Source organism: Cryptomeria japonica, chromosome 10 (assembly GCF_030272615.1).
Source record: "Cryptomeria japonica chromosome 10, Sugi_1.0, whole genome shotgun sequence".
NCBI lineage: Eukaryota > Viridiplantae > Streptophyta > Pinopsida > Cupressales > Cupressaceae > Cryptomeria > Cryptomeria japonica.
In genome coordinates, this window is record NC_081414.1 from 263,305,197 (window position 1) to 263,321,001 (window position 15,805).

General features: G+C 32.4%; 2 protein-coding genes across 2 annotated transcripts; both read right to left on the reverse strand.

Annotated features, from left to right (window-relative positions):
* Positions 1 to 2,534: 2,534 nt before the first annotated feature.
* Positions 2,535 to 3,845, reverse strand: LOC131059820 (early nodulin-93). The gene is made up of 4 exons (XM_057992851.2): positions 3,418 to 3,845; positions 3,175 to 3,236; positions 2,989 to 3,064; positions 2,535 to 2,878 (listed from the first exon to the last, which is right to left on the reverse strand). The coding sequence occupies exons 1-4, from the start codon at positions 3,551 to 3,553 to the stop codon at positions 2,775 to 2,777; spliced, it is 378 nt and encodes a 125-aa protein (XP_057848834.2). The 5' UTR covers positions 3,554 to 3,845; the 3' UTR covers positions 2,535 to 2,774.
* Positions 3,846 to 11,061: 7,216 nt separating this feature from the next.
* On the reverse strand, positions 11,062 to 12,423 carry LOC131059892 (early nodulin-93). Its single transcript, XM_059213527.1, has 4 exons — positions 11,945 to 12,423; positions 11,712 to 11,773; positions 11,525 to 11,600; positions 11,062 to 11,415 (listed from the first exon to the last, which is right to left on the reverse strand). The coding sequence occupies exons 1-4, from the start codon at positions 12,072 to 12,074 to the stop codon at positions 11,291 to 11,293; spliced, it is 393 nt and encodes a 130-aa protein (XP_059069510.1). The 5' UTR covers positions 12,075 to 12,423; the 3' UTR covers positions 11,062 to 11,290.
* Between the last annotated feature and the right edge of the window lie 3,382 nt (positions 12,424 to 15,805).

A 15,805-nucleotide genomic window follows, 5' to 3' on the forward strand; every position in this document is an offset into this window, starting at 1 on the left:
AAGAATAAAATACACTAGCAAAAGAACATTCATAAATATATTCCTAATAAAATTACATCTCAAAAAATAAGCTTATTTTTCATTGTCTCAATTCACAAAATATCAACATATTTAACATCCAATTAATAATTCACACCTTCATTATACATCACATCAATCTAACAATTAACCTTGTTCTATTTGTATAAGAAAATTGATATATCCCAAACAACCATCTAATTACCTACCTAACCTTGTTCTATTTGTATAAGAAAATAGATATATCCCAAACAACCATCTAATTACCTACCTACTGACATGGAATATCAACATTCACACAATACTAGAAGAAACTCACCTCTAAAGTAATATGTTATAACATGGTTATATATTTTAAATGTTTAAATAATTAAAATTTGACCCAATATATCCATTCAATATTAGGAAGGAAAGGGACAATTTAGTTAATGAGATATGATTAGGTATTGGGGTTTTTTAATCATGCACAAAAGAGGGTAGAACTCTAAGTGCTTTTCCAAATCCTCTACAAGTCACTTTTCATAGGTTAATAAGAGCAAATGCTATTCACTTTGTTGGTCTTGTTAGGGTTGTGGGGCTATCTTTTTTCTACGTCATGTATAAGATTGAATTATTTTAGTGCCTCATAATTTTAGGGGTACTTTCTTAATAATAACTTTAATATAATTGGAAAATAAATTAATGGCCACATTAAGGTTATTTAGATTAATATGTGTATTATCATTGACATATTTGTTATTAGGGGATTTTCAACTTCTAGAGTTGGCATGTCAAGGGTTGGGGATTGAGATGTGTGTCTTTTAAAATGAAATCTTTCTAGGGGATGACATACTTGTCTTAGATAATATAGGTTCTTTATAGTGAGGTTTTAATGTGGGATGCAAATCAAAACTAATTTTGAGTCAAATATAGGTGTGGTTAATGCCCTTGGTTGATATGATACATATAGATATGGGATATAAAAAATGACATAACAAGAAAATAGGTAGAGAAGATACTTGGTGAAAATGAAAAGGTGTTTTTATTATACTAGTTTATATGGAAGGAGTATCAAAAATATAAATTTAAAGGGCATACATGAAATCAAGGGAGTTTATTACTACCCTATGAATGCAAGTGTTATTTCTTATATTTATCAAGTGAGTCCTTGGCCCAACAAACATCTCATGACCATACCCTGACATCAACATGTCACACATTACATGAAATATGACTTTTCCATATGGATGACCACCACACACACACACACTTGTGTGTGTGTGTGTGAAAGACTTGTTATGCCTTGTAAATAAAAAATAGTCATAAATGTGATAAATATTATTTTTTGTATAGTTTCACATTATATGATTAATTATTGTAATGGTCAAAACCCAACTATACAAGTGTCATAAAGTGACTAGTACCTATCATTGCAATATATTTAAAATTGCAATGATAATAACTAATCAATATGAACTTGATGATAACATAAACTAGGAAATTTCAAGGTTTCAATAATTCTTGTTGAACAAAATATCTTGAGTAAATTAATCATTGTTTGAATTAAAATAAAAGATAATTAAAAAAAATTAAATTTATTTTGAGCCTCCCGAAGGGGTAAAAAAAAGTGGTAAATGAGAAGAATTTTAGAAGTCGACTTTCAAATAGGCTTTCTAGCATCAAGGCCTTTCACTACTATAATTTATGTTCTATAACTTACTATAGGTGGAAGAGGATGTAGAGGAATCAATATGTTTCATGGTGTTTTAGTTTGGATAGGTTAGGTAGAAATTCCTTACCAAATGAGGAGTCAAATCATCAATCCTTTCTATAGTTTTTACAGGGATAAGTAGATGCCTCCTACATAGGTAAATGTCTATGAGAATGTACTTAACCCTTACCATGTGTGGCTCTCAAGTTTTGGTATAAGATAGATGTAATTTCCTTTCTTCTAATTTAGGCATTTGTGTTCTAGACATCTTGATCAAGCCATTGTCTTTGGTAGTTGAGATGCGTTGCCACAATAACGTGTCTCACTTTTGGGACATCTCAATTTTTGCCTAAAACCACATAATTTTTAGAAAATGTTGTGATTTAAGCCTTGAGGGGTTCCATTTTAAGGATTTTAATTATAGAGGGTTAGTCTTAAATCATACTTGCAAGGGATGCTCCCAAAAATTCCTTTTTGTGTTATCTTTTGGAGGATCAAATGAATGCATTTAGAAGTTATATTTTGTAGACATGTAGCTTTTATTATAAGTTTTTGAAAGAAAATATAACTTTGAATATAATTAATTTGATTATTATATTTATTTTCTATTTCTTATTAAATGATTGATTTGTAGTGAGACTTTTAATTTTTTATTTAAAAAGCATGAATTGCGAGACTAGGTACACATTTGAGTTGTTCATAAGATAATCAAAATTAGCGCCACAACTTTATTATCCATATAATATAAAACTCAAATAAAAATTTGCTAAATAAAACTAGTTAAACTGAAAAGAGTCTAGAGTCTCTAATTTCGACAAGTAACACACGGATAGTATTTTAATTAAAAGTTCATAGATCTTATCATTCAAGATACGGTGAGACAAATATTACAGTCAAAGGTTACGAATGGTCTTCAAACACATGCTATATTCCATATGGGGTCAAATGGTCTCGAATTATTGAAAGGAAAATGGGAAGCTTTTCCTTTCTACACATTCTGAACTCCTAAGCATCATCCCGCCATTCTTGAAGGTTCACTATACATTTACAGAACTGTTCCCACCATTCAGAAGGAGGCTTCCCCATGACTTGCTAATTCTTCAAACGAGTTTTTCCGTGCAGATGCCAAAATAGTCTTGTCTGTTACTATAAAGTATGCTGCTCCACTAACTGCAACCGCCCAAAAAAATCATGCATATTAATAAGATGTACTCAAAATTCCTTGCCCTGTAAGAATGAAAAGAAACAGAGCACCTAATATACAGCAAGGTCCAACTTACCTAAAGAGATGATATGTGCCTGAGCAGCATAGTTTAGATTCGCCCTTGCCCAAGGAATGGCCCGTGCTCCCATCATCTGTTATCATTATAAACTATATCAATTACATTGCACAGATACTGAATATTGTAGGCAACACTAATACTCAGGGCAAGGCATGGCCAAGAACAGTAATGAGTAATACTAACCACGGGGATTGCAGATGCAACAAATGCAATTGCGGCTGCCTTTGCCCCTGCTTTCACTCCATCTGTATACACAGTACACATATATGTCAATACCCACATTCACCAAACAGCAATGGTACACCCTGATTTCCTGAGAACTACCTACTTTCCATTACCTTTAACATAGATCTAAACCTAATGCCAATCTAATTAAATCAAACAAAAATTGGAATCGTGGAAGATGATTATGAATACTGTGACTACCTTGGGAGCATTGCTTCGCTGTGAGTTGAGCAGTGGAATTGGCATTGGGTGTAGTGAGAGGAAAAGGCGTGGAAGCCATGGCCATGTCCTGCCTCCTCACTGCCCACCAGTTTCGTGCATTAATTGCAATACCCATTACTCAAAATATGAGTTTGAAAAGGTTAAAACTTTATTCTGCTCTGTGAATTTAACAGACAACTTAAACGTGCTCAGGTGCAGAGATAACGAAGCATCTGGGTATACATAGAACTTTGCAGGCAGGAGAATGGTAGTTGAATGGGATCGAGCATAAACCGGGGTCCGCCGCGGAAAGTAGCAGATTGGGAATGTGAATGGAGAGGTAATATGAGTATTGAGGGTGGATCTGGTTTGGTGCGGTGTCCCCTCGAAGAAAATCGACTCCATACGGTGAATACCGTCGCTTAGCCAAGAAACCACCAAGCTTTTATTTGTTTTGTAAACCAACATTTAAGAAATCGATGGCCTCTGCCTTCCCTGGGTTAAGCTGTATTTTACAGACCCCGGTTTTCGTGCACACATAATGGTCACTGTTAAACGCTTTCCACTTCCCTCGTTAGGATTGGTTGTCGAGAATCATAGTACAGGAGTTTGTATTTGTTATTTAATTTATCTCCTTCGCAATTCTTCTCCTTTACCGATATGGGTTTGCTTTATGGACTTTTTATCTTTTAGTGTTCAGTGTTCAGTGTTCAGTGTTCAACGAGCTGGAGTAGTTTCTTTAAAAAGCCTCTCTTTTATAGGTTTTAAGTAGATTACCTACCTAATAAACGCCTCTTTACATACATCTCCCTCACTACCTCTAGGGAGAGTGAGAGATAGGTGGGTAGAGAGAGACAAGTAGACTACCTCTAGGGAGAGATAGGTAGGTAGAAAGAGACAAGTAGAGAGGGAGAGAAAGAGGGCAATGGCTATGCACAAGACAAAACGACCCACCCCATGTCATGCCATTCCATGACCTCATGCGATGACGTGACCGCTCCGTCCAATCAAATCCTTCGTACCATCTCTAGTCCTTTTCGGATATTTTTTCATTTTTTTTGACAAGTCTGTGGGGGTGGGGGGAATTTTTTTTTTTAATGTATGATTATATTTTTAAATTGAAATAATTTATTTTAATTTATTTTATAATTTTTTATTTTAATTTTTTTAATAATTTTTTATAATAAGTATGACATCTTCTAAAGTTCAATATTTACTTAGTATATTTTCTTTGAATGTTTTTACGTTTTTATAGTTTGAATTAACTTTTTACTTAAAGAATGACATCTTCTAAAGTTCAATCTTCTTTCATTCTTAATATTTTTAAAATAATTAAACATATAATATATGATACATAAAAAAAAAATTGCACATAAGTAAAAATTGCACATAAGTAAAAATTACACACAAGTAAAAAAATTAAATTCAAACTATGTAAATAGTGTATCTAGATTGACAATTTAAAATATATTTATTCAAAATTTCATTTGATAGGTGTATTTTAGATTAATGTTTAATATCGCATATCAAAAAAATTGTTAAAATATTTGATTAAATTTATATATTATTAGATTAAATAATAATAATAATAAACATACAAAGAAAATATACTAAGTAAATTTTATTAATTAAATTATAAAAACTTAAATAAATAAACAATTAATAAAACTTAAAAATATTATAACTTAATAATGTAGGTTAAAAAGATTAAAAATTAATAATAAAACTTAATAAACTTAATAATTTATAATGTTTTTAACTTAAAATTAAATATTATAATTAACTATTAATTTATTTTATTTATTATTTCACAAATATTGCTTAAAAAATCGAAAAAATATAATAAATAAAAAATTATGAAAAATATTAAAATAAATTATTTCAATTTTAAAAATATAATCAAACATAAAAAAACAATGATCTATTATTTAAAAACTTTAAATACATTATTAATTATTAATTTATCATTTTACAAATATAACTAAAAAATAAAAAAATTATAAACACATATTAAAATATATTATTTCAATTTAAAAAATATAATCATACATTTAAAAAAAAAACTTAAAAGTAAATTGATTATAGGAAAGTTTATTTTTTTTACATTTAAAATATAATCATACTTAAAAAAAAATATTTCCCCCACCCCCACGGACTTGTCAAAAAAAATGAAAAAATGTCCGAAAAGGACTGGAGATGGCACGAAGGGTTTGATTGGACGGGGCGGTCACGTCATTGCATGAGGGCATGGCATGGCATGGGGCGGGCCATTTTGTCCGTTGCGTAGCCATTGCCGAGAAAGAGATGGAGGGGAAGAAGGTAGAGAGAGGGGATTAGAAGTAGAGAGGGAGAGAGATAGGTAGAGAGAGGAGGGAGGGAGAGGTATGTTAGAGTAACTTTTTTAAGGATTTATTAAGGTTAATAACATGGTAGAGAGGGAGAGAGAGGTAGGGAGGCAATGATGGGAGATAGAGAGGTATGATAGAATTGGAAAGGGAAGGAGCAAGGGATAGAGATAGATAAAAGATTTAGATAAGTAGAGAGGGGAGGAGATAGAGTGTGAGGTAGAGAGAAGAGAGGTGGCATAGGGAAAAGTGAAGTAGGAAGGGGGAGTGAGGGAGGAAAGAGAGAGACTATGGAGGAAGAGAAAGGTAGGTAGAGAGAGAGAGAGAGAGAGAGAGAGAGAGAGAGAGAGAGAGAGAGAGAGAGAGAGAGAGAGGCAATGATGGGAGATAGAGAGGTATGGTAGAATTGGAAAGGGAAGGAACAAGGGATAGAGAGGGAGAGATAAAAGATAGAGTGTGAGGTAGAGAGAAGATAGGTGGCATAGGGAAAAGTGAGGGAGGGGGAGTGAGGGTGAGAGAGAGAGAGAGAGAGAGAGAGAGAGAGAGAGAGAGACCTAGATCTTGGGGGAGATATGAGAGAGTGGGATAGAGAGAGGCAGGGAGAGAGGGGAGAGAGAGATAGTGATAGGTATGAATCTCGAGGGAGATAAAGAGTGAAATAGAGAGAAATAGAAAGGGAATGAGAGAGGGTGGTAGACATATGTAGATAAATATAGGCAATGAGGGAGGTAGGTAGAGGTACGTAGAGAAAGGGAGAAGGGAGATAGAGATAAGTAGAAAGGAAAAGGGTGAGAGATATAAGTGCAAATGGAGCATGGTAGGGTGGGAGGGAGAGAGGGAGATGTATGTAGATAAATAGAAGTAGGCAGGACTGAGTGTAGGTATGTAGGGATATGGAGAGAGGAGATATAAATAAGGGGAGATGGGGAAGGAGAGAGAGAGGTGGGGAGGGGGAGAGAGGAGAGAGTGAGATAGAGAGGGGGAAGAGGGAGAGTGGTAGGGAGAGAGATAGGTCTAGAGATTGTGGGAGATAAATATAGTGAAATAGAGATAAAGAGAATGATGATAGGAGCTTGGTGATTATTGAAAGTTGTCTGAGTTTAAGAAATTATAAGATTTAGAGCTTGGGGAGAGAGGAGAGAGTGAGATAGAGAGAGGTAGAGACAAGGGAGAAATAAAGTATAGGTCTAGAGCTTGGGGGAGTCAAAGAACATGTAATAGAGAGATAGCAAGATAATGTTGATAGGAGCATGTTGATTACTAAAATTTGACTAAGTCTGGAAAATCATAAGATCTCCTAAAATCTATAATATGCACTATGAATCCTAGAGATATGAAACTATTCTCAAACACCCTACAAATATATACATAATATATAAATTATACTTAAATGTTATATTTTATGTATATATCTTGATAAAAAAACACTAATGGGAGGACAAAGAAAGTAGCATTCAAAAGGCCCATTCATGCTTTTTGGAACTAAAACCTGAGCATGACTGTTTTTTTTTTAACTTAACTTATCAGTATAGCACGTACGAGGTTTTTCGTATTGACCAAAACACGTAAGTGTTTTGCTCTTAAGCATGTACATATTTTTAATTCAAATGACACATACATGTTTTGGCTTGTACTTAGGTTTAGATGACAAGCCTTAGGTTTGGGAGCTTCATTTCCCTCATTTTGATGTGATTTTTTCTTCCTTTCCCATTTCTCAGCTTTCTCATCATCATGTTTATACATATATATTAGGTATTAGTATTTAATTACTACCATAATTTCACATTTCTTTTAAGCTTTCTAACCATTTTTTTAGATTTGATATATATATATATATATATATATATATATATATATATATATATATATATATATATATATATATATATATATATATATATATATATATATATATATATATATATTACCAATGTTTCCATAGTTATTAGAGACATGTGTACCAGTTTTGGAATAAATTTCGACTTGTTCAAATTTGAAATAAATTATATGATATTGTTCTATACTTCAATTTTTACACATTCAAAAAATATTGCATTTTTTATTATTTTTGAGCAATTTATGTGATGTGCATGTTCAATGATCTAGTTTTGAAGATGCATCCACTTTGAAAAATCATAAAAAAAATCAAGAAAAAATTATAAAAAAATATGCGACTTTTAGTGCTCACTCTTAGCTATATTCCCACTAACGGGCTTTTCAAAATTCTAAATACAACTAAAAAAATTGGGGGGTGCACACCATATACTGAAAAAATAGTGTCACAACCCTCTTTTTGGACCTTGATATGACTTATTATTATTATTATTACTGCTACTACTACAACTACTACTATTATAATATTAATTTTATGAGTAATGTTAGAAAGAAAAGCTGTATTGAAATGTGATTGAATTAAAAAAAAAAAAAGAATAAGAAATCAATAATTATATATATATATATATATATATATATATATATATATATATATATATATATATATATATAATCAGTTGAGTTTTTGGATTAAGTAAGTGGGTTATTACATGTGGTATCAGAGCGAAGGTTCAAGTCTAGGCCTTGAGCTCACTTTAACTTATGCAATTTTGAAGAGTATCTTGGAAGTAGTTGGAGGTTGTAGAGTAAATCGTTATATATTAAATCAAGAACTAAATAAGAAATTCAAATTTCAAGAAGACCTAGAAGGTAAAGAAAGTGGAAGAGGAAAACATACCACCACTACAAGGAGTCAAAGGGAAGATAGCAATGATGAAAATCAACAAGACCAAGGGAATAATGGAATATGAGTCGAAGCTATAACTAATTATTAACCAAGCAAAGAGATGAGATCAACTCCATGGAGCAATCAATGTGAGACCATAGAGCAAGGCAAAATCACATCAAATAAATAGAAGTGGGATTGAAAATGAGAACTTGGCAACGATTGAATAAATGAGGGAAAACAATATGTTGGAGCCATCTAAGGATTTCAAAGAAATTAACCAACCTAAGTTCAAAGGGAAGAAATAGGTGAAGGAGCTGAGGATTGGTTGAATGGAAAGGGAAAATACATTGAACTAAAGGACTTTAGTGAAACAATTAAGACATTATGGGGTTTCCTATCAACTCACTAGAGATGAAGCTTGTTAGTGGACTAATACTAAGGAACAAATGGGTATAACAAGGATATAATCACATGAGATCAATTTATTCGCTATTTTCATAAGAGGAGGCTATTACAATTATTCTTCAATGAGAAGGTAACATAATTCCATAATCTTCGACAAGGGGCTTTGACAGTTCAACAATATCGAAATAAGTTTGCCAAATTGTTAAAGTGTGTACCTATGTGTCAAAAGATGAGAAGGGTCAAATCATAAAGTTCATTTTTGGGGATCAATACCAACTTGGGGAAGAAGTTGATGTGCATAGACTCCTAGGCATGAAGGAAGTACCTAAAAGAACAAGAAATGAAGATTCAAGCCCTAGTAATAACGAGATAGAATTTTAACATGAATCATTCATTCAAGGCGAAGCATGAATTCAAGGGAAATGTAAACTTAAACAAGGATCAATAGAATAATTTATCCGAAAGAAGCCACATCATAATCAAAATCAAAGGGATGGATACAATACTAATAGGGGCAATTAAAATAGGATAACTTATCCACTAAGGTTTTATGAAGTAAGGAATGATCCTCTTAGGAATCAAGAGGAATAATGATAGAGCCATTCAGATTCTTGGAGAAGTGCCAATACCAATTGTGCAACAAAGAGATTGTTCTATTCAAATATAATGGAATCAATATGATAAAAGGAATAATACATGGGAAGACTCAATTATGATGCAGCAAATGTTTTCACTTTTGTTCTAAACATTATGAATTAGCAAACTCCTTTAAGGGTTATAATTAGTGCATCAGGACGATGCGCAATTTAAGGGGGGAAGGATGTCACAACCCTCTTTTTGGACCTTGATATGACTTTCTATTATTATTATTATTATTATTATTATTACTGCTACTACTACAACTATTACCATTATAATATTAATTTTATGAGTAATGTTAGAAAGAAAAGATATATTGAAATGTGATTGAATTAAAAAAAGAAAAAGAATAAGAAATCAATACTTTTATATATATAAAAAAAAACAAAAAAACAGTTGAGTTTTTGGATTAAGTAAGTGGGTTATTACAAATAGGAAGACTTTTGTGTGTGTGAACCATTTGATCCTCTTAATCTTATGCATTTTAAAAAAAAATTAACTTAGTTTAGAAACTAGATTCAGAGCACTACAATTATTTTTCGTTTGGTATCTTCAAATTTTGAGTGCATAAGTCTTAAATTACTCCTCCAAATTTTGGTATCAAGATTAAAGATGCTTTCAAATTAAGCTCCCATCAAATAAGAAAAAAATATGGAGATAATGTGGGTAGCTATAAAAAGGAAGAAAATAGGGACGTTGAATTAATTATAAAGACAATTCAAAACATTAAAGATTCAGATAAAACAATAACGAGAATATTAAAAATAAGTAAAATATTATGAGATTAGACAAAAATGAAATATAAAGATAGGGAAATAATTTGTAAAACAAATTTCATAATATTTTGCCACCTACTAGCTTGTTAGTGACATACTTATATTTTGAAAAAAATATGTAAAAGATATTGAAAAATATCACATTTCATCATTATTTCACTTAAAAAATATTATATTATTATATTGTATTTAATAGTTATTATATTATTGTAAATAATATTAGATTATTATTATGATATTGATTATATTATTAAATTTGAATATATTTTATTCTTATTATATTTATATATTTTTATTAAAATCTTTAAAAAAGCAAACAAAATTTTAATAATAAATTATTATTATTATTACTATCATATCATTATATTTTCGTTTTAAATTTGTTCTTATTCTCGAGAAAATTTTAATCCCCGATGCTCCAGTCTCTCATATTAACATACCTTTTGATATAATAACTACATCTGCCCCTTTATCAAGTTGTCATGGTGGACTCCACATCCAAATATTCATGACATTACGTGTCTAATGAAAGATAATTTGAAGAAAATTGAATACAATCGCTTAACGTATTCTAAAATGTCGTGAAATAAATTCGCTTGTCGATTGATATTATTATAAGAAATAGAACTGATAGATTGAATAAAAGTGTCTCTAATTTTGACGAATAGTAAATGGATAGTATTTTAATAAAAAATTCATAGCTTTTCATGTTTAGGTGAGACAAATCACAATGAAAATTTAGATCGTCTAATAAAAAAAAAAAAAAAAGGTCACAGTCAAATATTACAAGTGTTCTTCAAGCGCATCTCATATTCCATGTGGGCTCAAATGGTCTTGAATAATTTTTCCATCGTCCTCCTATTTCGATGGAAATGGGAATCATTCTTTTTACACATTCTGAAATCCTATGCATTATCCCGCCATTCATGAAAGTTCACTTGTATACCCTAACAAGAACCCATGAATACAGTCTGTACTTTATACATTTACACAACTGTTCCCAGCATTCGGAAGGAGGGTTCTCCATGACTTGCCAATTCTTCAAACGAGTTTTTTCGTGCAGATGCCAAAATAGTCTTGTCTGCTACAATAAAGTATGCTGCTCCAGTGACTGTATCCGCCCAAAAAAATCATGCATATTAATAAGGTGTACTCAAATTCCATGCCCAATAAGAAAGAAAAGAAACAGAGCACCCAATATACAGCAAGGTCTAACTTACCTAGAGAGATGATATGTGCCTGAGCTGCATAGTTGAGATTCGCCCTTGCCCAGGGAATGGCCCGTGCTCCCATCAACTGTCATCATAATAAATTCATCTCAATTACATTGCACATACACTGAATACTGTAGGCAATACTCAAATTCAGTGAACGGCATGACCAAGAACAGTAAACACTAATACTGACCACGGGGATTGCAGATGCGACAAATGCAATTGCGGCTGCCTTTGCCCCTGCTTTCACTCCATCTGTATACACACATATATGTCAATACCCACATTCACCAAACAGAAACAATTCGCCCTGATTTCCTAACAGTTACCTAGTTTACATTGCCTTAAACACACATCTGACCTATTGCTAATCTGATCAAATAAAAAGCGAAAGCGTGGAAAATAAGTATGAATGCTGAAGAGTACCGTGTGAGCATTGCTTCGCTGTGAGTTGAGCAGAGGAATTGGGTGTAGTGAAACGAAAAGGCGTGGAAGCCATGGTCATGTCCTGCCTCCTCACTGTCCACCAGTTGCGTGCATTAATTGCAATGCCCATTACTCAAAATATGAGGTTGAAATGGTTAAGAATCTATTCTGTTCTGTAAATTTAACAGATAAACGCATTCAGGTGAAGAGATGATGAAGTATATAGGTATATATAGAAGTTTGCAGGAAGGAGTAGGGTAGTTGAATGGGATCGAGCATAAACCGGGGTCCGCCGCGGAAAGCAGCAAATTGGGAAAGGAGAGATACATTGAGTATTGTGGGTGAATCTGGTTTGGTGTCCCCTCGAAGAAAATCGATTCCATACGGTGAATACCGTCCCTTAGCCGATAAACCACCAAGTCTTCATTTGTTTTGTAAACCCACATCGACAGATCGAGGGCCGCTGCCTTCCCTGGGTTAAGCTGTATTTTACAGACCCCGGTTTTCGTGCACTCATAATCGTCACTGCTAAATCCTTTCCACTTTTCTCATTACGATTGGCTCTCGACAAATACAGTACAGTTATTTATTATTTAATTTATCTCCTTTACAGTTCTTTACCTTTACCAATATGGGTTTTCTTTAGAGATTTTTATCTCGTTTTTGTTTTAGGGGAAAGGACCCAGCAGTTGAGCATGTACCAATTGTTGTGAGGGTTGTTGATACCTTTTGTTCCAAAAATTGAACAAATAAAACCTATTGTTTGAAACAAAAAATATCAATTTTTGTTAGGAAATGTACCAACAGTCGTTAGGAAATGTACTAATAGTTGTTAAGAAATGTACTAATATTGTAAAAAGTAACCAATCAGGTGATGCCATGTCAGCTGCACAACTATTGGGGTCTCTTTTGCACGCCTATTGGTCTCACTTTTTTTTGGGGCTGTTTTGGACACCTTGGCAAAAAGCATGCTGATGTGGCATCATATTTGATGATGTGGCCCTGAAACCTTAGTTATAAGCAGGGGACTTGCCAAGTAAGCTGCTGTAAAAAAATCAGAGTGATTTGAAATTTCTAAGTAGGATTTTGAGAAGCGCAAAGTTAGGGTGCACAACTACTGGGTCCTTTCCCCTAGACGAGCTCGAGTGAGGCCTTTCAATTCAAAATGCTCATGATGAAAAGATTGTTATTAGCAATGGAATATCGTTGCCTCTTCATAGTTTAGACTTTTACAAGCCATAGAACAAATCCAGTGTACTTTTAGCAACTTAGGTGGCTATGATGAAAAATACATTGTTGGAGTTAAATATTGGAGATTTAGCATAATTTAGAATTTGGATCGACGCATGTTGACGATTTGAAAAAATGAAAAATGAAAAATAGATTTTCGTAAGTGTTGTAGTTGAGTTTTTAATGTACATAGAACAATATTGGAGCTTTGCAAAATGTTCTAGACAGATATTAAAAACTATTTTTTGTGAATGTTTATGTACATCAAATTTAGATAATTTTAGGCATATAAAATGTTGCATGTAGATAAATTTTATGGTAAATGTTTCATCTATTTGGTCACATATAGGGGAAGAGCATCAGTAGTGGATATAGCTAATTTCGCACACCTTCTTAAATCATACATCAGATTTCATGATTTTATTTTTGGTTGTCTTCATAAGCGACTTAACTGCTTATAATTAAGGTTTTGGCTTCTGGGTGGTAACTATGCATGCTATGGAATCGGTTATGTGGACAAGGGTCAAAAAGTATACATTTCAAAGTGTCACCGATACATACAGATGCTCCAATAATCGTCAACTCAAAATTGCTAGTACTTGTGGACAAATGCCCTTGTAGTTGTGCACAAATGTCCCAGTAGTGGTGCACAAATGGATCAATTATGGATAAAAATAAGGTTAAAAAGGGTAAAAAAATCTATAAAATGATCGACTATTGGTACATGTGAAATTTATTAATGAGCTTTTATTATCATTTTTTAGCTCCTTTAAAATTAGTAACTGTGGGGTTGGGTTGACACAAACCTATCCACTAGTACTCTTCCCCTAATGATCATTGATACATGTTTATAAAATAGATTAGTTGAAAGGTTCTCAAAGAATTTTAAGCATGGTTGACAAGTGTAAACAAAATCCATTAATATATGCCAACCATTTTCTACCTTCTACATAAAGTGAGTTTTAGAACAACATATGAAAATCTACAATTTTATTTTTATTTTTTAAATTCAATTGTTTTTTAATCTTATAGTTGTGTTTGTCTCTTTATATATGCATGTGGAAAGCATGTAGATAAATAAGTTCTCTAAAACATATTTTTTGTGAAATGGTGTTATATAAATTTGTAAAATTTAGAAGCAATAATAGGTATGCATATGTTGTTTGAAATAACTTTTAACAAAATTTAGTCATATGCAATGGATTTATTATAAGTCTCAAAGAAAAAAATGGTAACTGACAGGAGTAAAGTTAGATAGAAATTGGAAACAAACTTCTTGATAATGGACAAGTGAATAGTGGGATAATGGCAACGGTGAAGAGAGTTGTTAAGGACCCATATATGAAAGAGGTTTAAGCTAGACCAATGGTAAGGTGCTAATGATAACAATTTGAAAACTTGGAAATTGATTTGTTAATTTGGTAAGAGTATGATTATGGCTAAATATAGTATTAGTCTAACAATAACAATTTGGTTGAAGCCTCCCATGAATGAAGACAAAGATTGATCCTATGAAAATGGCCTAGATAACCTTTGAAACTAGATAATGATTTTTTATTAGTTGATTGGATAAATGGCCTAAATAAGCTACATGAGAATTGAAGAACCTATCATCGTAGCCAAGACAAGTATTCAAATGGATATTGGTCATCATATTGGTCTAAAAGGGAATACCAAAATATATGTGAAATTAAGTGATGTAGGATACATGCCCCCTTGATTTGAATAGGAAAAAGAGCTTAGGGTGTGGTCCCATTAGGGGGCTTAAGCTTCTATTTTCATGGAGCAAGAGGTCCCATGAAACAAAAATATTTATGCTATAGGTTTATTTAGAATGTTTTCCTAAAAAATAGCAGCCCCTATTTTTTTAGGATTGCATATTTCAGCAGGTGAAAATGGGGTTGGGGTAGGGCTAGAAATCGCCCCACCAACTTAGGGATGATATCGGCCACCTGTCACATATTTAAATTTAGATTGTTGTTAAAAAAAAATTGGAGGGAAAATAAGTTTTTTAACTTATTTTTCTCATTGTAGAAAGAATAGAAGACAAAGTTATGTATCCATGAGAGCACTGACTTCCTTAAATTTAGGAGCTTAAATTTTTAAGTAGAACTATGCTACAAATTTCATGGGACCACCCGCTTAAAAAAATTCCTAAAAAACCTCTGCAACACCCGCTCTATTTTTTAGGAAGTCCCCCTCCATGGGACCCCAACCTTAGAGGATAGCCTCGATGAGCAAGGTAAATGAAATTAGGATAAAGCTACCAAAGGTTGACGATAATGAATAATGGCATGGGCCAAGGATGTGCCCACAATGGGATAAAAAACGAATCTAATGTCACACCCCCCAATTGATGGCATGACATATTAATGGGTGAAATAAAAATTGAAATACCATTAGGAAATTGGCAATGGATCATGTGGATGACAACGATAATGTAAGGTTGATTCTCTATAGTTACTTAAATATTTGTAATGGATTTAATATAATGTTTTTTTTTATAATTTTAGTATATTATATTCAAATATAATTTAATCAAAAGAAACAAAATGAATAATAGTCTAGATTCATATATATATTTTGAAATGAATTATCTTTGGCTAAGAACATACTGAGTATTTATTTGAA

Coding starts and splice junctions, on each gene's coding strand:
- LOC131059820 (XM_057992851.2), bottom strand. CDS start 3,553: ATGGGTATTGCAATTAATGCACGAAACTGGTGGGCAGTGAGGAGGCAG. Junction 3,065..3,174: donor TTGCATCTGCAATCCCCGTG/GTTAGTATTACT, acceptor TAATGATAACAG/ATGATGGGAGCACGGGCCAT. Junction 2,879..2,988: donor GGCACATATCATCTCTTTAG/GTAAGTTGGACC, acceptor GGGCGGTTGCAG/TTAGTGGAGCAGCATACTTT.
- LOC131059892 (XM_059213527.1), bottom strand. CDS start 12,074: ATGGGCATTGCAATTAATGCACGCAACTGGTGGACAGTGAGGAGGCAG. Junction 11,774..11,944: donor AGCGAAGCAATGCTCACACG/GTACTCTTCAGC, acceptor GTGTGTATACAG/ATGGAGTGAAAGCAGGGGCA. Junction 11,416..11,524: donor GGCACATATCATCTCTCTAG/GTAAGTTAGACC, acceptor GGGCGGATACAG/TCACTGGAGCAGCATACTTT.